Consider the following 26317-nt stretch of genomic DNA (forward strand, 5'->3'; position numbering starts at 1 on the left):
CATCTTCATTCAATAACTATTTTCTAAATGTTTATGGTATACCAAGAAGTAAACATATTTCCCACCTATCCCATAAGAGATGCATCATTTTATTTTTTTCTGTTTTGAGACACCTGTCCCTTAAGAACCCAGGTTGTACTATATGCCGAGCAGGGTGGCTGGTTAAGGGAATTCACTTTTACCATTTTTCTGGGATGTTGTGGCTAAGTAGCCAATTGGTGAGATTCAATGAAGAGAGGATGCTAAAAGGTTACGCCCCTGAAGACATATATTGTTGCCTTTTAGCCCTGGTTAGGGAAAGCCTGTGGTTATCCAGAAACAACCAGAGCAGTGGCCACACAGGGCGAGGGGCTTTCAATGGACTCTGCATTATACTAACTGCTTCCTGATATTATTTTGAAAATTAGCTTTAATAGAAGTAGTGATAACACCAGGACACTACTTTTTGCAGGTTATTCTTGACGGGTTTGTCTGTTTGGCATTTTCGTGGTGCCAGAATATTCACTGTAGATTTCCAGGCTCTGAGCTGAGGAGGAGCTGCCCACTGGGGAGTGGCTGAGGGCTGTGCAGAATCCAATTTCAGTGGCTCGAGAGCCAAACCACATGGAAAGAACTTGGGCATATTACATTCTGGTTTTAATTCATTCTTAGGATGTCCTAACAAAAGTTACGAAACATACTGATTTAACCTAACATCTGACTAAGAATGAATCTAATGTCCTCCTTGCAAAAGTCTTCCAATTTCTGGTCAGCTAGGGAGGAATCAGACATACGCCTTTGGCAATGTCGTTGGCCTAGATATAAACTTTCCAGTTTCTACCTCAGGACAACAATGGCTAAGAATGGAGGGATCCCGATGCATTCATGCATCACACAGTGGTACCTGATGGTGAGGGGTGGCTGGGGACCGCATGGTATTTCTTCATTTCTATTCACTTCATTTGTCTGGTGCTTGTTACACTTTAAAAATTGACACCACTTCCTTTTTTTTTGCCAATAATAGACATGGCTTTTTTTTTTTTTTTTTTTTTTTTAAAGGAAGGATTTTTTTTTTTAAAGATTTTATTTTTTCCTTTTTCTCCCCAAAGCCCCCCAGTACATAGTTGTATATTCTTCGTTGTGGGTCCTTCTAGTTGTGGCATGTGGGACGCTGCCTCAGCGTGGTTTGATGAGTAGTGCCATGTCCGCGCCCAGGATTCGAACCAACGAAACACTGGGCCGCTTGCAGCGGAGCGCGCGAACTTAACCACTCGGCCACGGGGCCAGCCCCAATAGACATGGCTTTTTAAAAAGATAGGTGGGTCTCTGACAGAAAAAATGGAAGGGTGAAAATAGATATCATATTTTAGGGGAATACTGATTTGGATTTGGATTAATTAAATAATTGAACTTGTATTTTAAATCTCTGTTAATAAATGCTACATACTTCAAAAATTGATTGTTTAGTTAATGAACCAGTTAGATAACTAAGGTTTTAAAAATATAATATATAAAAATTAGGTCCTTCTGGCCATCAATCTTTTATTTTTTTATATAATAAAACCCAACAGAAAAATATTAGGTTTCATCTTCATAAAAAGAGTGTTCTAGATTCTCAAAATGGACTAAATAGAACAATTATCATGATAAATGTGTTTTTTCTTCCTTAGTTACATGGATCTCAAGTGACATAAGTTATAAAGAAAGAATAGCATTTTTGATTATGCATATGCCATTTCTCTGATATTTCTAGAGGTACAGGCAGGGGTGGTATCGAAAGTATTTAAACCCTGATAGAACAAAGACACTCACCAATCAGAAGAGACCCCTGTGATGTGTCACTTGTACAGCGGTCCTGGGGCTGCCAGCAGGTCACAGACTCAGATACGTGAATTACAGCATATAATGCAACCAGATGCTTAAGATGGGGCTGTATTTAACTTTCAAATTTTTAACCTAAATATTATTTACCTTTTTAAAATGGATAGCCTAAAGTTCAAATTGTGTTTCCCATTTCCAGGATCTCTGTTTGGCAGGTGTTAATTAGAGTTTTTGCTGCATGTCAGTTTTAGGTGTAAGCACGTAGATATGAATGAAAATATTTTTCAAAGTGTCTTTTGCTTAAGATTCTAAAAGCAAAACATCTGGAATTAATTTCACATCTCTTGAAATACTGCCTTCTAAGATCAGTCTTAGAGAAGAGATGTGTGAATATTTGGATATTGACTTTGGATTAAAATATACCTTTAAAGAATCAAATCAATTTTCAGAATCAGTTCTAAGTGGCCTCATAAGACGTTCAAGGATGTCCCAAGTGGTTCCTTTTTAACTTCTCCACGTTCTAGAGCTACACAAGAGCACAGATGTCAGCTCATGAAACACTTTTCCTCTTGTCTAGAAGGGAACAATGAAGAAAGCCTCACAGAAAAGCCTTAAAATATTTTTTCAATCAATTTGGGTTTTCCTTCAGAAATAACCAAGAGTTTCAAACTGCAGCTCGTCAGAGCTGGCGGGAGTTGGGGTGCTCCGCCTCACAGCTTGAAGTGATAGAGTGCCTGGCTCTGTGTCATTGATGTAGGAAGTCTCTTCCTGGCCCTTCTTGCCATGGCTATTTATGATGTGAAAAAGAAATTAAATTCCTTGGGAGTAAAACGTCAATCGTCTTTCCCAATCTTGCTGAGTAACTCACCCTAAATGAAATATTTTGCCAAAATAAATACAAATTATTGGGATATCATCACAAAAAAGAAGGAATGAAAGAAACGACATCGAGTCACATGAAGATAAAGCACGACAGCCAAGAGGGTGGGAGATAAGATTTGCTTCCTAGGAAACCATTCACAACAAGAGGGAGGACGTTCTAGAAGAGAAAGACAGACCAACTGCTCCCCTGGAGGTACAGCAGATTCCCCTTTCCTACACAACATTGACTGGATTTAAAGGAGACAAAGCCAAAGGGACCTTAGGGAATGGCACAATTCAACACCGGTGCTCGGCCAATTGGTTAGTTATTCAGAAAAAAACACATAACCTAGTCTGTATAGAAGCTTACTCCATCCGATACAGCAAAATAAAACCCACACAGTTTAGAGTTCAATTATTACAAAATCAAACCACTTATATGACTAAAGAAAAAGAAATCGGGAAATATGTAGCTGCCCTCTGGATAGGGTAGGGCTTCCTAAAATATAATGCAATTGAAGCTATGACAATGGAAAAGACGAATAATCTGGTTAAGCAAATTTCAAGACTTGCCTATTTCAAAAGTTCCCATAAATAAAATTAATTAATAACAAATGTGAGAATAATATTTCTAGATGATATCACAGACAAAAGCCCAATGTTCTTTAATCTATAAAGTCTTTAAACTATTCACTAAAAAAACCACAAGACGCCCGAAAAACAAAAAACTGAAACTAAAGGTCATTAGATGGAAAATACAAATGGCTAATAAACAAGAGAAGGAAGTACTACTTTATCAGCAATTGGAGAAATAGAAATTAAAATAACCCCCTTAAACTATTTCATTAATCAAAAATTTCATCATTGAAATGCCTAATGTTGGTAATCAGGGGACTATAGCAAGATAACTCTGATATATTGTGGGCAAGATTGTAAACTGGTACAACTTTTCTGGAAAGAACGTTGATCCATACATATTAAGAAGTTTTAAAAATCTTAAAAATCTAAACTGTTAATTTCTATGCTAAGTATCTATTGTAAGGAAACAATTAGAAATGTCAATAAAGATTATGATCATAAATGTTTACCATAACATCACTGGTGATTAAAAAACAATTAGAAATAACTTAAACGCCTACAAATTGGGAACTGACTGAGTAGATGATAGAGTATTTAGATTACGTAATTTACAGCAATTAAGATTATGTTTATGAGGAGCATTTAATGACATGAAATATGCTTATGCCCTATTTTGGCTAAGTGAAAACAGTAAGACATAAAATTGCATATATAGCATAATTTTAGTTTTATAATGAAAACATGCTTAGCAAACAGAAAAATAAAATCTTCTGAAATTTTATCAGTAGAGCATAAATGATTTTATACTGATCTTTATTTGTTGATGTTATAGGTAATTTTGTTAAAATTTCTTTTCCCATTTTCGTACATTTTAAATCTCTAAATGTCAGATAATTAGGGAAAAATCAAAACCTAAAAAAGAAAGAGAAAGAGAAAGCAAGACAGAGAAAGAAAGAAAGAAAAAATCTAGGTCTGGGAATTTACCTGCAACCTCCTTTCTTATATTATGATTTGAAATACATCAAAACACTTTCCTGAGCATTTGATAATTCATTTGACTTGATAATAATTTTCCTACACACACACTTTTCTGCCATTTCAAACCACAGAAACATTCACCTGATCAGGATTGATACTCAGTCAGTTCTATTTTATCCAAACCCATTTTCTGTCACTGAAAAGAATCCTACATTTTTTTTTATTCTAGGGAGGTCTGTAGTACTTTTTCTCTCTCTCCAGACTGGGCTGCCTGGTCACTGGGCTATTCTGTGGACTATTAGACATGAATTAGACATATCCATCCACTACATCAGGCACACACTGAACAGAGCAAATTTGCAACCACGAACCGAGCCTTTGTGTGTTCAACTGACTGGAGGAAAGTTCCCTGGCTGGATTCGTCCAACACAGAGGGAGCAAAGCCAGCACCAAATGCCCCTCTTCTCACCAAAGCCCCTCCTCCACCTGCTCAGGGACATAAAGCCCCTCACTTTATAATTGGCATGTGATTTAAAACGCACACAACTCTGTGATGGTGAGGCAGTGGCTGACACTTACAGTAGGTGGCACATAACTGAGACGATGCTGCCTGAGAACAATTTTGAAAAGCGGAGGGAAAGAGGACAACAAGGGACTGAGTTTCCAAAGTGAGAGAGAAAAGGCTGTGTAAACGGGGGAAAATGCCTGACACACAAAATATACAAACATATCCTGAACTGAAAGAAGCTGGGCATGTTAAAAACCATCATTTTGGAAAGAACTGACTCTTTTAAGTAGGAAGTGATAGAAAATAGAGGAAAGATTTGAACAATAGCAATGTCAAGAAGAACATGTACTAATTCAACCTTGTGACGATACAGTGAAAACCATCCCAGAGGACAGGGTAACAAGCATAATCTCAAAATACTTGGAATATTGAAATACTAGAGTAACTATGTGGAATCTTAGAGCTTTAAACAAATGAGAGATGACCTATCTCATAATTTCAGCTCCATTTTCTGAAAAAGAAACTAATTCCTAAAACCTTAGCTACTTTACACAACATCCCATAGCTAGTCGGTTAATTCAGTTTTAGTATCTTATAATACGACTATTTCCTTATTAAAAGAAAAATACAATGTAGACACAATTTTTAGAAAACATGCTTGAAAATAGCCTGGTACGTACCACTGAGTGGGCTTGGTCATAGGTACTTTGGATTTTCCCATTTACTTTTTTACCTGACAAAAACAAAGGAAAATGACATTATTTTTGTTCTTCTTGTTCCTAAGTCAATTCTAACTAATAATTATGAAGACAACTATACCTCCTACGCTCTCTAAGTTGGCTATTACTTTATTTACTGTCATTTCAAATGTTGATTTCAGTGAAGCCTGAATGAAGGGAGGGCAGGAAGAAAGCCAGGGGCCCTGAAGACGTCCGTGCTCGTGTCTACGAGTCCAGCTCTCCCCTCTGAACATTCACACGCACTATTGGGTACTTTGCTTACTTGATGTTCATAGGTCAGGACTGATTAAAATACCACAATAGCCAAGGAATTGTTATCAACAGAGGCACCAAATATTCGTTTATCACATTCTTTTAAAAAAGCATTCACTATAAAAAAGATTCTGTAATATCAATACTCAATAACTTCAGTTTTGAATTCTCTCAAATGCTAGAGGATGGGAATGAAATCATCTCACATCACACAACTAAGAAGATAATTGAGAATTTGTTAATTAGGGAAAAAAGAAAAAAAATTACAGAAAGCTTGCTGAGACAAACCATTCCAGGTACTTACTTCCCACAATAGTCTTGTGATTGAAAATCTTACTCCAAATTCCACCTTCTACGTTGTCTTTCACTCCGAATTCATAAACCGTGTCGGGCTTTAGATTTTCCACAATTGTTTCTGTGGCTGGACAGAGTTGAAAAATCCATTTCTTTTCCTTATCCTTTTCTCTGTAGCGAATTGTATAAAATCTGTTGAACAGCCAAAATATAATGCTTTAAAATCAGAAGGAAATTCAAAATGTTATTTCAAGTTCCTTAATACATTATGGACTCCCATCTACTCTGAAGATTATATTTAATATAAGCTTCTGTTTAAAATTTTCCGAAGTTTGCAGAGAACATGAAAAAAATAGCTCAAAGTGTGCTTAAGTTTTTAATTTCTAATTGCAAGTCTGGGGACCATGTAGCAGCGTAGTTATGATCTGACGGAACCCCAGAGCTCTCAGTGCCATTATTTGTTAGTTTGCAAAGTGAAAGTCGGAAAACACTAGATGTTCATTTTTTTCCAGTTATGCACAGTGCAGAACATAGGCGTCATTTTATAAATACTTAATATCATAGTTTCATAATTGTATGGGCTTAAGCCTCTCGCCCCACGGAAGGTGCGCTAGAGGTAACGTCACTCAATCTTGTAAAAGAGGAACCTGAGGCTCTAAGATGCATCCAGGACTGCATTTCACGGGTGAAATTTTCTTATCTTTGTAAAAAAAGAATCAAGACCAATAGCCAAGCTAAGGGTACAAAGGGAAAAATTGAACAACGCAAATTCAAGATTGCTGTTACATATTTGCTTAGGGCTTCACAATACTCAGATAATATATGGCAAAGCAATGATAATCCCCACCACTATTTTTTTGCACCCTTATCACAGGCTAAGTTTTACATGTGTTATCTCGTCTAGTTGACACAGAACATCTAAGTGGTAGAAATTGTTAATCCCATTTTACGAATGTGAAAACTGAGTTTCAGAAAGATCACTTAACTTGCCCAGTGACCCAGCTAGTGACATTTACCAGTGGCAGAAGCAGAACCAGAACACAAAGCCAGACTCCTCTGGCTCTGCTCCAAACAGCCTCACTGAGTGGGGCCACAGGTCAGGAAGGCACATGTGGTTTCTACTGTGCACAGTAACAAGAACGAATAAACTAGAGCTTCATGTATCAGTATGGACAGATTTTATAAACAAAACATTGAAAGAAAATAGCAAATTGCAGAATGAGGTATGTAGTTTTGTATCATTTACATAAATATTAAAACACACCAACTATGTTACCACGTATTATTCCTGGCATTATAAAGAGACAACAGGCTGGAAGGATACAACCTGCGTGATAGTGCTGGGCTCCCAACGAGTAGGGACGGCGATAAATGGGATTGGAGGTGGGGCCAACAGGTAAACTTTATCTGCTTTTTATTCTTTAACATTTTCAGCAAACAGAATTTAAAAAAAAAAAACAGCTATCATATATCATGATGGAAACATAGGTGTTTGTTATAATATTTTAGGTTCTTATATTTTAAATTTTCTCTCAAAAATTTAGTACCTCTCTCCCACTCCCCACCCCAGCAAAATTAAATGGACTAAGATTTGGGACAATTCTTTTACTTAAAGCGTTAAAAAGTCACTCATTTACTCATGTTAAAAACGTTTACTGGGCAGCCTCTAAGTGTCAGACACAAGCTCTTGATGATGCAGAAACAACGACCCAGAATATCTGGAAACCAAGGCCAGGACTGGCCGCACTATTTGCGGAGCTCATTGTAAAACGAAAACATGGAGCCTCTTGCTCAAAAATGGTTAAGAATTTCAAGACAGTGACAGTAGATCATTAAACCAAGCACAGGCCCTTCTAGATGGGGGACCCCATGGACCTGCACAGGTTGCACGCCCATGAAGGCAGCAAGGGGTTTACGGTATAATAAGTACCAAGAGAGGGGCTATATTTGTACACTCAGCCCACTTTCTCACTAGTCACAAACTACTGAAATGCTTGAAATCATTCATTAGCTTGCTTCTTTCTGGTAAAAGCTGCTCTCGGGGTCCCGATCCCCCATTCCAAAGCAGCAAAAGACAGAATGGGTGCAGAGGCTGTTCCAGCCAAAGCCCTTACGGCTGCTGGGAACAAATGTTACAGGACAGGAATCCTCTGTGTCCTGGGACTCGAAACAGCAACAGTGATTTATGAGACACATTTCTTGACAAGTACGCTGCATGGAATTTTTGTTGTTTTTTCCATGCCCTGGCTTTACAGGACCTTAAAGAAACACGGAGAAGCTAAAATCAGACCAGATGGGCTACCGCAACCATGTGTCTCTAGTTTGGATAGATTTGGATACATTCCTGAATTGCTCGCATGATCCGGGGGCCCCTTGCTAACAGAACTACTAAAGGCCAGGTTCTGGGATTCCCGATAAGCTTGATTTTAGATCGTCTTCCCAGGAATAAAATGGGACAGAAATGGTCTGTTCTAAAAACTAACCTATATGTAAAAAACAAATCCAGCCTGTAAAATTTTCTATTTTGATCACAAAGCATTTGAAATGCCCTCTCTTGTACCAAGTTTGTCAGGAAAAATAAGTGTACAGGCAGCTAACACTTTTTCTCTGCTCCAGTGAGGTTCACCCTTGTCGATCTTGGCTGAATTGCTAATTGTATAATGTAGGCAAGCTCTAAGTTTTAAGAGATAGCAAACAAGACTACTTAGCTATAAAGCAGTGAAATTTTCCTTGATTTTCAAGCAAAATATAGGCCTTATGATAACAAACAGAGAGCTGCACAACCGCGCACACAGCAAGTGCTTCATAAATATTTGTGGAATGAATAGAATGGATCCTTAGGGGCTCATGGGGTCATTCTAAAATTAGAATTTAATTGCTTTAAACAGCCAATGATTCGATCACCAAAAAATACTGTTTAAGCCACTAGCTCTACCCTTATATTTTGCAATGTGTCCCTGTGTAAAGCTTCACTTACCAAAATTCACCATTCCTATAGAATCAATGCAAGCTGCAGGAAAATACGATAAATGTTTGCACTGAACATTTGCAGAGGGCTTAAGTTCTTCTTAATTTATTTCAGTTTATCTATACAATAAACTTTGAAATGAGCAGAGCAAGAATTAGAAAAGAAGGAAACAAGAGGCCGAGGAGTGTCTGATGTCTGACAACCAGCGGCAGACCTGGGCAAATGGCTGGTTCTGACTCCTAAGCTAAGCCTTTTGTGTTGCATCAGACTGTGGTGCCTGGCAAAAGGAGATGGAAAAAGACAGGTAAAACGACCCAGAATGAATGAAGAGTGAAAGGGACTAGAATTCCTCTTAGCATTATTTAAGGCTTTTTATTTTTTTTGTGTGTATTTGCAATCACATACAGTCACAGACCTCGCATTATTGTCTGAAGACACCCAGGACCAAACATTGATTGCACCTCTTTCTGTGGATGATTAAATTTGGGCACAAGTGCATGGAGAGGCAGCAAGTCCATTGAAGATACAGCCTGTGACTGTCTTCAAACCAGACCTCTGGAAAGCCTGCTTCTAACAATTTGGATTTTAAGAACAAGAACATCTCATCTCCTAGTTAAGTGGTAAGAAACTGTGGAGGGTAGTGTTCAACTGACATTATTCTGTGCTCGGATCTCCCGAATAGTCTCCATACTGACAATAAGTGTAATTACAGCTTTAAAAAGTCCACAGCTCCTCAAAATGTAGTGGAGAAGGCGGGTAGTGGCTCGGCTTGGGTATCTGCCAGCTGCAAACTAGCAGCATGACCTCAGGCCTGAGAGTCTCTTTGCCCACTTATGCATCAATTTTCTCCGTTGAAAAAGAAGAAGGGTTGGACTAGACAATCTTTGAGAGCCTTTCTGTTTCTAAAAATTCATTCTAGCTACATATCAGACATTCTATTCCACTAAAATACAGAGGCAGAAATCCCACAAACAAAATTTGTGACATAACTGGCAGCACATTATACCCAGCAAAGAAACTGGAGAATGCAGAAATTAGTTTCATCCTTTCAGAAGCTAGTCTGGCTTGATGCACGTGGTGGGCCATCTTTTGGGTTTTCTATCCTTTTTCAGCAATGCTTTCATTTCTATGTAATCAACTATTATTGTATTTCCTAAATCACCTACTCCACACGTTTTTTGCTGTCTTCACTTCAAAGGACACTTCTTGATGCCCCTGTAGTCAATGTTCTTGCTTCTTGCCTTCCTGAGACTGTGACTGTTCATATAAATCCTGCTTTGCTCCCTTCCTCCTCCCCCTTCACTCTCTCCTTGCCCCTCTCTGATTCCAGGGTTCTCCCTTCTTCTAAAAAGTAAGCTTCTTGGTAATTTTATTCCATTTCCTGGTTCCATCCTCTCTTCACTCTTTCTCTCCATTCTTCAAGGACTTTTCTCTGAGTCTAAAAGTAGTCTAGCTGTTTTCCAATCTATCAAACAAAAATGAAATCAGTACTCGCTTCTTACCCCTTCTAGTATCTTTTGACACAAAATTTCTTAAAAGTAATCTACTTTCTCCTACTTTCTTACCACTCATAATGCCCAGATCTCTTTGTAACCTGCTGTCTGAACTGTTAGGATAATAAAACCTTAGGGTTACATCTAATAACTCAATCCTCCATGAATTTCACAACGACCTTGAAATCTACTCATCTTCTTTTCTGAATCTCCTCCTCTTCCTGTTGCTTCAGCTCCCTCTCCCCTCGCACCCATCAGGGTTCAAACCCAGTTGTTTCCCTGCATGATTCCTCCTGCATGGGTCTCTTCTCTATTCCTAAGGGCCACTTAAGGGACCAGCTTAGGGTCTTATTATCCCTGGACTCTTGCAATAATTTTCAAACTGGTCAACTATTTCCAAACTCTCTCTCATATTCTTTTTATCACCTACTGATGGCTGGCTTAGGCTCAAAAAAAGGAAGAAGTTTTTGATGATTTTAAAATTTTTAAATGATTTTAAAATGCAATAGCTTGCCTGAAGTGGCAATTACAATGGAATATAAAGTAAATGATTTCAAAAGCCATAAGGGGGACAGCAGCAAACATGGTACCATTTATTGAGTGCTCACTGCATGCCAGACACTCTAACTGTTTTACATGTGTCATCTCATTTAATTCTGACAACTCTATGAGATGTTATTATCATTACTGCCATTTTACAGATGAGAAAATCAAAGCTTAGAGCATTTAAGTAATCTGTCCTAGGCCATTCAGCTAATAATAGAGCAGAAGTTTGAACTTAGGTCAATCTGACCAAAATTTGAACCCTCAGTGTTCATGCTGCATTACCGTGCCCGGAGACACTCACTGTGGACTCCGGATGGGAGATGTTGCAGAGGAGGTTCAAGGACTAGCTGGCCGGGCTAGATGATTTTTAAGGCTTGTTCTTGACATTCCACTTGCTTATTCAGTTATACATTTGTTGAGAACTACTGTCGTAAAACATGATGCTAGTTCTGTGTGCGACGGAAGATGAGTGGGACACCGTGCATAACTTCAAAAGTGAGCTCACAGTGTAGTGAGGGAAGGAGATGTACATATGAATATAACTAAACAAGGCAGGACGAAAAGCAGAGAGTGCTGAGGGTGTCTGGGTATGGCACTCTGTGGCCTGAACTTGTGAAACTCGCAGGCTGCATTTTAAATCCTATCCTAGCGGTGTGATTTAAAACAGGACATTCTGCCCAGAGCAGGGAGAGGAGAGTAGGCCAGATTTAAACCTTATGTCAGGAGCGTGACTCATATATTCCTTGAGCTGGATTCTTGGAGAGATTCTATTATTTCTTTTACCAGGCAGTGGGGAGCTGGTGGAGGTTCTGCACCAGGTGAATAAAGTTGAGCAGTGATGGAGAAGCTAGATTTCTCAGCAGTGAAAGAATCAGAGAGAAACTGGAGGGAGGAATCTCAATTAATACGCTGTTGTCCAGATAGGAGACAACAAAGGATAAATCACAGAAGAAACAGAATGAAGGGGGAAAAAGAACAGATCAAAGTTATATTTCTGTGAGAGAATCAATGAGACTAGACTCCTTATGGGATATGGGTGCCAAGGAAAATGTAAATAAAAATAAAAACTGAATTTTGAAACATGAGAAGATGGAAGTTAAAGTGATGGAAAAGGAGTTCTTTTAGTAATATAGAAAATATGAATTTAGTTTGAGTTTGAGGAGCTGACCACTGTTACCTGATGGATCTAATGAAAACATTCCATGGATCACTAAAAATATATAGTCTTAGAACTCACAAAATGGATCCAGGTCAGAGGTTCAGCATTGGAAGTCATTTTTACCCTTGTCACTCCTACTGCTCTCTGTAGAACAGCAATGCCAGGGATTAGAAATGCAGACTCTCAAGCTCTCAAGCCTATGGACTCAGAATCCGCATTTGAACAAGGTCTCCCACAGGATTTGCATGCATATCCAGGTCTGAGAATCACTGTTCTACACAGAGGTGACAGTTAAAGGCACGGCCTAGCTGAGGTGAGGAGGACACAGGTGAGAGATCCAAGGGTACAACTCTATTCCACATTTGAGAGGTAGGATAACAAGCAAACAAAAGAGAGTAGGAAGAAGGTAAGAAGAAAATCTAAATAAAAATGTCAAAGAAAGGAAGAGTTCTGAACAGGAGGATGGCCCATAATTCCAGAGAGGTTACAAAGGATAAGAACTGAGGGGACTGCTGGACTGAGCAATTAATCGATTATTGATGATCACTAAGGAAAATTTCAGTGGAGTGGAAGAAAGGAGATGGAAGCCAGTGACAGGGAATAAAGACTGTGAGTGATAAAGAAGTCGTGAACATGAGAGCAAACTACTCTAAGTTTCAGAATTAAGAGAAGAGACTGAAAAGTAGCTTGGAAGCCAAAACAAGATCAGCAGAAGGTTTGTTTTCAGGCAAGGAAATCTTGAGCATGTTTGCAAGCAAGAGGCAGGGCACCAAGGGCAGTGAAGGGTCAAAGAGAAAGGCTTGCAGATGTGGAAGGGACAGGGTCATGAGCACTGAAGTCAGAAATGCGTTCCTCGGAAAGAAGAGAAGAGAGGGAAAAATAAATCTGGGATGAATAAAGAGTGAGCTGATGATGGATAGTCTAAATTTCCTCGAGACTGCAGAGCCCGGATAGATTGGGGTAAAAAAAGATCCAGGGAAAGTAGCCAGGATGCTCTTTCCAGGATCCAGGGTAAGGTGAGGAGTGGCTGGATTGGAATCATTGGCGTGGGAATGGAGAAGTAGAAGATAACGATACTGAAGATAAAGGTGCTTCTCAAAGGCAAAGTCAACATAACTTGGGGCCTCAATAGCTACAGCAGATTAAAAATAAAAAATGAGTAAAGTTTCAAGTTAGAGTGAGTGGAAGAATTACGGGACATCAGAAGGTGATAAGACAAGGGAGCTGATATTTCAAGAGAAAAGTATGTTTGATTTTGTCACATTAAGTTTGAAGTAATGGTGAGACATAAAAGTGAAAATGCTGACAATCTACTGTTTATTCATTCTTCATGTACTCAACCGAGAGCCTACCCTATGCGAGATGCTGGCCAGGGGACTGGGGAAATGGTGGTGCTGAAGACGCACAAGGTCTGTCCTCACAGAGCTTAAAATTTACACGGCAAGACAAATGGATCACAAGGCATTGGGCTCAATCAAGTGAGAATTTACAAACATCACAAATATCCACTTTTCAAAAAACTTTGGATTGAAAAAAGAAAGGCAAGAACCTGCTGCGGACCAGCCGAAAGGGAAGGCTCTCATTCTTCATTAAGAGTAAATGGGTAAACTATGAAAGCGTTAGAAAAGGTGAAAATGATTCTAAACAAATCAGAAAGCTTTTATAAGTTGGCAAGGAGTGAGAACTAAAGCAATGTTGAACACTTTAACAAGTTGGAAACATGGGAAGGAAAAAATAAGCTATTAATGTTGAAATAAATTTTGGTTTTACTCTTCATCTGGGCCAATTTGGAAAGCTTTCTTTTGCCCTTAGATATATTGAAGACAAATGTGTACATTCTTCCATTCAAAGCCCATTAAGAATAACAACTGTAAATTAAGCACATCTACTTGCCAATGTGAACTCAGAAAAGGATTAAAAAACATGGGAGACCCATATGGAGCCTAAGCAGATAGGAATAGAAACATACCACAAAGGATAAAGTGACATTCCATTAATATTTCCGAGCTTAAAAGAAATGAAACAAAAAACAGAAGTTCTCTCACTGGAAACTCACTACACAATGACTTTGATGTATAAAATCCAAAACCAAAGTAGAAAGAAAAAATTTTTCCAATAAATTATTTGCATTTGCATAGGATAAACGAAGCTATATAAACCAATGTGAAATGATTTTTTTTTTTTTAAATCAGAGGCTTTATACAGGATGCCAAATACTAGAGTCAATGGATTAAAATGACACCAGTTGGTGTCCAGTATCGAGCCAAGGGTGTTCAGATTCCAACAGTTTGGTAAGAAGATACTCCTGAAGGAAAACTTCAACAGTATTACTCTTCCAATTTTCAACAAGTAATCATTCCCTATAGCTACTAATGCTTATTCTAACCTACTCAATTACTCTAAATTCTAAAAAAATTCTGCATGATCATACGAAGGTGGCATATGAAAGTTTCTCCAAGTCTGCTTCCAATCACACTGATTTAAAGTTGTTCTGATGGGTTTATCTGGGTGTTTATAATGCGTACAGTATTTCCAGAGCTTTTAAATAAAGTCTACTATTTTTTCTCACATACCACAAAGACTTTAAATGCCAGCCCTTTATTAACTGTAGTAAGCAGGGAGAAAGGAGGCATGTGTAAATGAAATCCGTAAGTACTCCAAATGCTCCTTTTTAGTCATTACCATTTAATTCTTCCCTTTTAGTCATGGTCTAACAGTTCCCCATTTCTGTCAAGGATACCTTGATCCTCAGGTTTGAAAGTTGGCAACCATCTTGGCACACAACTATTGAAACTTTTTAAAAAACTTTATTCTAGGTGGAATTGTTGATTTGGAATATTGTGATTTGACGGGCATGACTCCATCTATTTGATGAGAAGAGCAGAGCCAGCGCGTCTGAGGAAGGGGCTGCGGGGAGGTGCGTGTGTGGTCTGAGTAGCTTGAGTCTTCAAGGCAACTGCCATGGTTAAAATCCTAGCTCCACTAGGCCGTCTGCTCTTCTACCTTCTCCACATTCATTATCGCCTTGTGCTGTCAAACCACGGCAACAGCTGCCAACTAGAATCAGTCATCAGATAAATTCCTTCATGGAGGGGTCAGTAGGACCAAGTGAAATGAAGGAGAGGCTGGAGGAAATGGGAGGAAATCATGTCCAAATTATGCCACATGAATTTGAAGGTTTCTGAACCTCCTGGATTTATCAAGCAGGTGGAGTACCATTAAAATCAATTGTATTTTGCTACAAGAATACCAAATTTCCTTCCTTCCCACCCTCCCCCTTGTCTTTTTTTCGTTCTTTTTTAATAAGAGGCTAAAAAGATGAAAAGGAAAAAGAAAGCAATCCATAGATGTTTGTTTTTTTGGCATTGGCACCCTGGACCAATTCACTAGAAACCGGAGTTATCACAAGAAAGCATGTCCTTTCAAGAGATCATTTTCCAAACAAAATAAGTTATGAGTTTAATGGTGGGTGAAAAAGGAATATTTCAGATTCTTTGAAATATCTCAAGATTATTTTTCAAAAAATTTGGTTTTGGCAATATCTTCTACATACCTTTTTCCAACCATTTTTTCCTTCAGAACTATGGACATGAGAAGGAAAATTTAATTTTTTTCTTTCTTAGTCTAGATTTTCTAATCAAAGTCATATGAAAGGTACTTTTGAGAACATGAATATTTTTAAAGGTCATTCTTTTTAGTTCAATTTAGACCAATAAAATTAAACAAGACACTACAATAAATAGATGTATGGCCAAAAGTGTGTGAAAAAGTGCTCAATACCCTTAGTACACACGATGACACTAGGATAGCTAAAATGAAAAACGTCGACGACACAAAATGCTGGTGAGGATGCGGAGCAACCAGAACTCTCCTACATTGCTTGTGGGAGTGTAAATGGGAAAGTTAGGCCAAAAAAAAAAAATCTATATATATACATACATACATACATATATGTATGCATGCAAATATATACAAATATAAATACGTATATACGCACACGCATACATATATATATACATCATTAAATAAACGTCTTCCTGGTGACCCAGTAAGTCCACTTCTAGGTATTTATCTAAGAGAAATTAAAAGGTATGTCTACAAAAGTCCTATACAAAACTGTTTATAAAACCTATATTCATAACAACAAGAACCAAGACACAATTCAGGTGTCCACCAGCAAGAGGATGGAGCAATAAATTCTGGAATATTCTCCTATTGCAATACCACTCAGGAATAAAAAAGGGATGAACTATTGATACCTGTGATGCCATGAGTGAACCTCAAAAACACGCTAAATGAAAGAAGACAGACAGAAAGGTAGAACATGCTGTATGAGTCCATTTATACAGAATGCTAGATTAGGCAAAACTAATCTATGGTGAGAGAGACCAAATCAGTGGTTGCTTCTTGAGGAAGGTGCTTTCCGGAGTGATGAAAATGTCCTGTTTCCTGACGGGGTGTAGGGTACATGGTTATATGCATTTTTTTTTCTGTAACTGATCAAACTGTACACCTAAGATCTGTACATTTTACTGGGTTTAAATTACACCTCAATAACAAATTTTTTATTTAAAAAGAGAATTAAACAACTTCCAAAATTTAAAAATCACTTTGGGTGTATTTAAAATAAAAGAACTTTTCAAGCAAAATGCCTTGGTTGAAGCTTGAAAATTTTTAATGCTTGCCAGATGCAAAGTTTTGAATTTTGAAGCTAATGCAGTGAATATTTATGATAAGCAAATATCACTTTATAACCAGTTTAGAATCATGGTTCAGCATTTAGCACAGCGCCCAGCACGCAGTTCCAAACACATGTGTTGGATGGATGAATGGCTGTAGTTTAAAAATACGCTTAGATTTTACTTATTTTGTTCTGCCAAAGAAGATGATGGCTTCATTTCCGACTCTGCGATTTTCCTCTGCCTGCATCTCCTCCTGCTGTGTATCCTTCCAGTTTTCTAAGCCAGTGATTCTCAACCTTAAGTGGCATCAGAGTCATCTGGAGGCCTTGTTGAAACACGGATTCTTGGACCCCAACCTCAGAGCTTCTGACTCAGTAGGTCTGGAGGGGACCCTAGAATTTCCATTTCTGACACGTTCCCAGGTGATGCTGATGCTAATGCTGCCTGGTTTAGCTGCTTGAGAACTACTGCTTCTAACACTTCTTCAACTGTCAGAATAAAGATCCACCCTTTTCCAATCAAAGATCAACCTTTCCAACTCTCTGCAGTCTTTCCTAACTGCCTTCAGCCTCATCCTCTGAGCTTCTATTACACTTCTCACCGACACTCCCCACTTGGTGTTTGGCTTATTCTCCTTTGTAGTTTATTCTTTGGAAAGAAAAAAATACCTGCATGTGTTTTCTATCCAGGTAGATGAAACAACCTTTGTCCCTCAAGGTAGGGACCCTGACTTGAGTATCTTCTTCCCCTCGCACCTAGGACAGGCTGTACAGCAGACAGACCATCTGTAAGTGCTGATGCTCCTGCTGTTTACACATCCTTCTAAAGCACGTACAAATACTATTAAAAGCAAGTGCTGATTTTCAGACGAAAAGTAAAATCTTCCATGATGGTGAATTACCTGTCATTGGGGCATTGGCTTGGCAACGTCCAGTCGTGGTGAGGGTTAATGAGGAAACCCCAGGACAGGAAGACTGAGCTGGGCGTCAGAGTGCCAACCACCAGCTGGAGAGGTTTGCGTGAGCGTGCTTTACCTAAAGAGGCAACATACAGGTTAATTCCAGGAATATTTAGTCTATTTTCATGATTAAGGGTAAAATGCATAAAGATGTCTTGGCAAGATGATGAAGAGTGTGGAAACATCCAGTTCCTTTTCTTTTCATATAGTGCACAGATATTGCTAATTCTTTGCCCATGAATTTAAGCATGCATCAAATGAAATGTCCTCTGTGAGATTAATATGCGTATGTATATCTGTAGCTATGTTTTTCATATATGTGTAATTTATGCACATAAACTATGTCTGATTATACTTAGTTTTATTTTCTTGTGGGTCAGGGATGAATATAGAGGTCCTGGTTATTACCAGTGAAATAAACACACATATACTCACTCCATTTTTTTTACAGACAAAAAAGCACGCTTATTTTTTAACTGGGTCTGTAGATTAGTATGAAATAGCATCTAAGAAGAGAAAAGAAAGCTTACTGTCTAAGTTACAGCTTATATTCTTTTTTTAAAACCTATTTGGGAGAGTAAAATCCCTGTCATATCATTGCAGTAGGCATATTTTTTACAGTGAGTATCTGAATGGAACATATGCACACAGTTATAATAAAGCTGGAAGAGTAGGATGCAGGTGTTCATGGTCACACCAAGAGCAAAGTCCAGACTCAAATTTCGGTTTCCGGAATTGTAATCTGGTTTTCTTTTCATTGCATTATCGGCATAGCTCCCGATATATGAAGATAATCCCATTTAAAGGATAGATTATTCTTTCTCCAAGGAACCTAAGGCTTACATGACCATCAAATAATTATCTCACTAATTTTGTATCTTGACATAAAAATGATTACATAATTAAAATGTATGTGGCAGACACAAATATAAAATGAATGGAAGCTGTCACATTAGTCGTTACATCATTCTCAAATGCAGATTCCAAAAACAAAAATTACATCCGTTGCCTGAAAGGAAAGGTGTGGTACCATATCCTGAGCAAGATGAAACAACTTCCTGAGCTGGTCATCACACAGTGAAAAATAGTTTCTGAGGCCAGTGTCATGGAAGCCCCAAAATGAAATGAAATGAAGTTATAAAGTGCTACTACCAGGTAACCACTCTCTTGACTTTCCTTATATATTTTTGTGTATTTGTAACATCATATTTGCGTTAAGAAACAGTTCAGAGAACATGAAGCCGGAATCTCATGGAAACATACTTATGCTTCTTGACTTTATTTTTAAATATTTTGAAATAGAGTCTTGAAGTATTGAAAGTACATTTATTTTAAAGTGTAAAGAAAGCTGCCTGGACAACTATCATTAATAAGTTGTGAGGACTGATTCAAATTTCCCTTGCACTTGGAGATAAGAGGCCAGAAAAGGAATTTGTATTTTTCAAAATGCTTGACCATTTACTGATTCTCTTAAGAAAAGTGGAAATCAACAGAAGGAGGAGAGGGGAGGGGAGTGTGGCAACAGATTTCTGGCAAGCAGCCTGGACTGACACATCCAGGAGACAACTACACAGCTGCAAAGGGCCCCCTGCTCAGTCTATTTGAGTGTCTGTATGCTGCTCCCACCCATTTCATGGCTTTAGAAAGATATAACAAACAAACAAAGATCCTTTTCTGTGTGGCATCCAGTGTACTGTGAGAGACAAGCATGATTAGGAAAGAATTATTCGGAGAACTGTTCACATGACAAAGTGAAAAAGAAAAGCAAACCATTGTGTTCCACTCCATCTACAGAGTGAGGAAGGTGTGGTCTCAGGTGGTAAAGCATTTTCACAGCTTCTGCTGGTGCCTCCTTAGAGCAATGGCTGCTTATTTGATCCGAGAAGAAATTTTAGTAGTAAAATTGGGACAATATAGGATTTTAGTCTTCCTTTAGTCATGTAGAAATCTTTCTGCTCATTTATTCGTGGGTGTCTGCTTTGCTGTGTCGAGTCTCCTAGCCCTGGGAAGATGGAGTTGCCCAGCTGTTGTATGAAAGAATGCTTGCTCTCTGTTTGACTCAACAGAAGAGCTTTAGAAGGGAGAGATCAAGAGTAACTGAAACCTGAGTTCCAATCCACTTTACACACAGATGAATGAGCTATGCTTTTGAAATGCAGACAGTCTCCTTCGGCAAAGGTCAGACATCAACCTTTGCCCTCAGTCTGAAGGCAGGGTAGCGGGCGTGAGTTCACACACTGTGTAGTGGAGACAGCCCACGGGCCGTGGCTGAGTCTCAATGAGCACACGTTATGGGCCAGGCCCTGCCTCATGTCGCATGTCCATGACCTCATTTAATTCTCACAAAGAGCCCATCATGCGGCAGGATGGAGGCACAGGGAGGTTCTGGAATTTGCCTGAATCCCTCCAGCGTGTGCGTGGGGCTGGGACGAGATTCCAGGCCATCTCCGATGCCCGGCTGGGCCACTTCACTAGCAAGGGCTGTCTGTCAACATAGCACATCTTCTGATCTCCATTCCTAAGGCATCTGTCCCCAAGGCACTGGGTCTCCAGGGGTAGAAAAGAGATGAAAAGGCATGGTTTAAAGTTAATAAAAGAAAAAAAAAATCAATGAAAATACCTGAGCATGATTTCTTTCGGTTTGGAGGAGGGGCAGGTCGCACAACTATCAGATATTTAGGCTCCGCATCTGGAAACAATAATAACATTATTCATCAGGAAAATGCTTTGAGGAGAGCAGGGTTCACGGCAGCACGCCCATTCCTGACTCAGTGCTCCCCGCTTTAGTCATCGTAACCACAGCACCGGCGATGAGGGGACCCGGGGATTCCGAAAGTCAATATCCCTGAGACAGTTCAGCCCATTAAGCTTTAAAAAGAAAATTAAATCCAGATTTTCAAAACCAGTTGGACAGGGGTGGGGAAGAGGTCTTAGAAGAATCATGCTGGACACAAATTTCATGCCACATTTTCCTCAACCCTTTCCCTGTGAAGAGATTTTTAGAAAATCAGATCCTATTTATTTTGCTACCCTTCTCCTCGCCGAGGGTCAGCCTGATGCTTCAAAATTGGAGAAGGAAAATCACACTTGTGTAAGACACGAGTCTCACCTGTGGTATGAGCTGAGCCTGCCTACTTTTGTGGGAGTTTGAATATTTACGATGTTTTACTTATTCCTTACCCTTTTTGCCTAATTTCTCAGCCTATTATCAAATCCAACCAGTCATTTTCATGAACAATTTTTAAACAAAACTACAATATAAGGTGGTACAGTTTTCACTTAAAATACACCAATGGAAAATAAATTAAAAGAGAATCTTTTTGAAAAATATTTAGGTTTTAAATAAAATGATGTTTAAATAATCAGTATGTGGAAACTCAAGCAGGAGCTAACAATTTATCAAATAATCTTTTTTTAAATTGATGTTTTCAAGATGAATGGTTGGTTTAGATAGATATATATACATAAGTAAGTTATATATATATATATATATATAAGTAAGCCAAATACACTTCGGGCATACAAAATAGCATTTTATAAGCAGCTCTATTGAATTAATTGATTGATTGATGGGTATTATTTACAATATTTCTTCAATAACTTTGGATCCTGAAACCCACTCTACACCAAATTTCATTTGGATGCTGCAGTCAACCAGAGTTCACTCCTACTTGCTCAGGCAGCCATCACATCCCTGTTTGGTTCTCATTCTGGGTTCAGAGATCTCTCCTCCACGGGTTTGGAGCAGAGGCTTCTCTGCCCAAGACTTCACTGAGCTGACCTCATTCTCAGCCAGAGACCACCTGGCAATTCACCCACGTTTAAAGTCTGGAGCCTTTGTCTTTTTTTGGATACCCCACACAGCCCATCTGCTGTAACCTGCCAAAAGAATTCCCATTGCATAGTGTAAACCAAGTAACCTCCTGAACGGACCTCAGACTTTGCCTGTTTAGTTTGTTTGTGCCTCATGACCACCACACCGATGGAGGAGCATTCACCGTGTTTGAAAGCACATCTTGCTTAGTGGAGCTTACATAATGAATGCTCAACCTACATCAAGTTTCCCAGCAGGACTACGTAACCGTTTCCTGACTTCATTTGGGAAATAGAGCAACATGGGTATTAAGAAACTACCATATATTGAATATTATCTATGCGCCGGATACTTGTTAAGCGCTTTACATTCTTAACTTAGTTACTCCTCACGGCAATCCTACCTGACAAGTACTATTATGCCCCGATTTGTGGATGAGGTCACCGAGGCAGTGTCAGCTTCACGGGCATGCAACATGTACAGTTGCGGAGGGTCCCGTGCTCAGAAGGCTCCCATGCTGAGTTTAATACCCTGCCGTCGTTATCTTGAAATTCTTAACACTTTTATCTTTGACTTTGTGTGCTGTACAGGCCGTCTGATGAGATAAGGGAGCATGTGTGTAAGCTGAGGAGGTGGGAACAACATGCTTGTCTACACGCAGCACTCGAGGTGCCCCATTAGCACAGCGTTCTGAAGGACCCAAGCTGCACAGCGAGACTTTAAAGTAGAACAAGGTAAGATATTACCTCTAGGACTGAGGGAGGGGCTGTGGAGGGGACACCGAGGCTCTGTGAGGTCACACTTCCCATTCAAACCAGAACTTGCTTCAGTGCAGAAAGAAGGCAACGGCATTTGAAGAAACACAAATGACCAAGGAATCTGATCCTATCCTTTCTTCCTCCTGTTACTTGTTAGGTAGCCAACCACTTACACTGAAAATAATGACATAGAAGGAAAGGGAAAGAGATTCCTTTGTTCCTTTTGTTTTCAGCCTTCCTCACTGATAAGTTGAAGGCAGAGAGTATTGGAAGAATGTGCTCGTATCAGGAAGTGAAGTAAAAAGTTGAGTCAGTTCTGTGCGTTTCCCCTATTTTGGTAAGAATGAAATGCATATGCATGCATGGACTACAAAATACAAACTTTGTAATGTCAGTGATTCTGTTTAGGCATTAAAGCCTCTTATATTTGTACTTAAAACTGGCATTACACAATATTAAAATAAATGGTAAAATTCATGCTAATAATTAAAAATTTTTATTTCTATTTACTTAAATGACATCAAATAGCAAATAAAATAATACCATGACAACTTGAGAGAGAAATTGTGGAAGACAAGAAAAAATTTTATATTTTACTAACTTTAATGACAGTTTTTTTCCTGGCTTTTGAGCCAGGAGCCCTGCATTTTTATTTTGCACTCAGCCCTGCAAATTCTGTAGCTATCTTAGTCTAGTCTCCAAAATGCCCTTTTACTAACTCTCCGGAACTCATTTCTAGGAAACAAAGACAGACCCGTATTTTTCTTAGATTGTTCTCCTTGTGGCAAAGTCCAAGAGCCAGCCTTTTATTTCCTTCCTTGATACACGTTAATTCAACTGTGCCTCAGTAGTTTAAAAAAACCTGAAATACTGGAAAAATAACATACATAAAAGCCAAAGATAGTGCCACAATCCAAGACATATGACTGGTTTTATGAGCAATTTAAAAGTAAGCTTGTTATGATCACAGTCATTTTGCATAAAGCAGAGGCAGTCACAGCCAATTCCAAATTGAAGCAGCTGTTAGGATCTGGGTACGTACGCTGGCTCTCAGTGCTCATTAAAACTTTTAACATTCGTGTATTTCAGCAGTCTTTGCACTCAATTGGGAACACAGACACGGAAAAATAAAACAACCGAAAAACAAGATTCTATTTCTGTTTTGAACGACGAAATTCTTTGTGGATTTGTAGAAGCCTGAAAGTATATAAGCTGTAGCCTGATCAGAAATTCTGGCAACACGTGCCAAAAGATCCTACGTCTTCATTTATAGAATGTATATAATTAAAATGCCGATTTAAGAAAATTTGTGTTCAAATGCAGGCACCTTAACAAACTTTCCATTCCTAGCAGTTAAGCCTGTACAATGTTGCAGACTAATTAAGTCTAATTTGCCTCACATTTCAAATGTCCTATGGTGGAGGTTAGGGACAGTTTGCTGTTTAATGAAATCCACTACTGAAATCCTTTATAAAGTACTAGATTTTTGGGTAATGCAAATAATCCTCCCATAATTGCTCCGTTTGATAAATCCCAATTCTCATATTTTTATTAGGGGTCGTCAACATTGCAAGCCACACTACTTTAGAATGCTGTCATGGGGAGGTTTATTTCTGCCACGCAAGTTTCCATAAAATAAACACAAAATAAGCCAGATGATCCTAAAGAAAATCAGGTAAGGAGCCTGAAAAAACCAAAACAATTTATTTACTCCTGCCATCTTTTTAGCAATTTAGTTCCACATCAAACTGAATTTCTGGGCATAAAAGCATGGACTCTGGATGCTGGCATCAAACCCTGCTCAGCCAGTTAGTATAACAAGGCGAGATACTGAACGTCTGAGCACCTGAGTTTCCTCATCTGCAAAATGGGAAAAATCCACAGTACCTGGTCTCACAGGGTTCTTAGGTCAGAGAGTCTTTTCATTTTTTAAAGCAAGCATACAGGTTCCAAAAAGCAAAACTTTCATTAAAAAAAATCATAGACCATACTGACAAAGATTCTCTCCTTGACCCCTAATCAGGCTCTTCTGAGCTCGTTTTCCAACTAGGCCCTGACTTTTGGGCTTCTGTCTTCATCTCTACATTGTGTAATTTTAGGAAGAATCCTGCTAAGATGGTTTAGCCAGAATCCGCCATCCTCCACATCTGATCAGGCTCCTCATCTTCCACACCCCCCGCCCGAACCCCGGAGATCTCTGATCACGATGGCCTGTCCTCAGCAAGAATCCTCTGAGGTCACTTTAGCCAGAATCCCCCTCTCCCTGGCGCTTCCTCTCAGTAATTTTCTCTCCACTGACCTTGAGTCTGCCTCATGGCTGTGAATTCCCACTTTCCTTGTTGTATTCGGGGTGGAGCTCAATCTCTCTCCCCAACAGCAAGACCCCACTGCGGCGGCGTCCCCACACCTGTCACAATGGTCCCCCTTGAGTAAAGGCTTCCTCACCATCTTTAAAGGCCACTGAGTAATTTTTTCTTTAACAGTATTCACTCAAATATCAATGCAAAAAATCCTAGAAAATACACTGACAAACAGAATCTGGCACACGTAATACAAAAATACGTTATGGCCAAGTGTAGTTTATTCCAGGAAGGAACATAAGAGGAAAAAAACCCCACAGGTGCTGAAAAGGCATGTGACAAAATTCAACGCCAATTCTTAATTAATAAATAAGGATTCAATGGAATACTTCCTTAACCTGATAAAATTTATCTTAAAACCTCTGAACCACTTTTATTCAATGTACAGGACCCTACACATACATTTCTATCAGGTAACTCTCCCTGGCTGTATCAGAACATTCAATCTTCATTTCCCTTTCCCCTCTTATTACTATATTTTTTTAAACCATTTTTCTCCATTGTGATTCTGTTTTTGAACCTACTTCAGCGTTTCTATTGAGCATCTGAGACACAGATTAGGAAGACAAAGAATGAGGTAATCCTCACTCCAGTGGTGTGGGGATAACTACATGAGCAGTGGGCTGGAAGCGTTCCTTCACGCTCACACAGAGCCAGCCTCACCAGGAGGGTCAGTTAGAACAAACCTGCCTGGGAAGACCCCCGACGGAAGGCTCTACGCGATGTCCCTTTCAAGGTTGCGGTGCCTCCCCACTTTACCGAAGATGACTGTCCTCTTCAAGCTTATTTTCATTTGTTCTCAGAGAGGATCCCAAAAGCAGCCATTTGCAACTCAGTGTGAGCAAATTCGTGCTGGTGCGGCACCTCCACCCACAGCCTGTTTTGTTCTAATTAGGTAAGAAAAGCGTACGTCCTCTACTAAATACACACAGAGCACCAAGCAGGACCTGGGGAGGATCTTTGGGCCTAGCGCCCTTCCTAATTCCTTTCCCCAGGCCCCGACATCATAAGGTGTAGACAGCCACCAGCCCCGTGAACTAAGACAGCTGGCTTGCAAACGTCTTGTTAGAGACCAGACCTTACTCTGACAGGAGTGGGGCCAGGCACCGCTCTGCTCACACTACTGTGCTTTCAAGGTCTGGGTCCCTTTGGACCCAATCAAGGAAGGTGGACATCATCTCAGACACTCTTCAAGGCCTGGAGAGAAGTTTCAAGATCCAAATAAATTTCCAGGGGACGTTCAGCCTGTTAAAGGCAGTCCATAAACACATTTTGTCAGTAATTAGGTTAATTTTTGATGTTTAAAAAACCACACGTAGATGGGATTATTCCCATTGTGATTTGGAGGTTTAAAAAGAACGTTGAGGCTTAATCCTCAGTTCATCCCGGAGAGGGAGAAAGACAATTCCGTGTGGGCACCCAGGGGAAAAGGCTGGAATCTCCTCTTACCCTCCTGAGGTAGCTAGAGCTTTAGAAATGCCTCCGGGTTGGAGAGCTGGCATCTTGAGAAGGATGAACACTGGGCACTGAGCCAGAGGCCTGCTCACAGAAGGGGTCTCCTCTGAGT

General features: G+C 39.3%; 1 protein-coding gene across 25 annotated transcripts in view; it reads right to left on the bottom strand.

The window, feature by feature from the left end:
- Positions 1-26317, bottom strand: part of ABI3BP (ABI family member 3 binding protein) — a 238082-nt gene that overhangs the window by 131634 nt on the left and 80131 nt on the right. For all 25 annotated transcript variants that reach the window (XM_046659530.1, XM_046659526.1, XM_046659531.1 and 22 more), the window contains 4 exons: positions 20439-20507; positions 17762-17894; positions 6023-6204; positions 5407-5459 (listed from right to left, as the gene is read on the bottom strand). In XM_046659530.1, coding sequence (XP_046515486.1) covers positions 5407-5459; positions 6023-6204; positions 17762-17894; positions 20439-20507 — 437 coding nt within the window. The remainder of the gene's footprint in view (positions 1-5406; positions 5460-6022; positions 6205-17761; positions 17895-20438; positions 20508-26317) is intronic.

The sequence above is a fragment of the Equus quagga genome, chromosome 4 (assembly GCF_021613505.1).
Source record: "Equus quagga isolate Etosha38 chromosome 4, UCLA_HA_Equagga_1.0, whole genome shotgun sequence".
Lineage (NCBI taxonomy): Eukaryota > Metazoa > Chordata > Mammalia > Perissodactyla > Equidae > Equus > Equus quagga.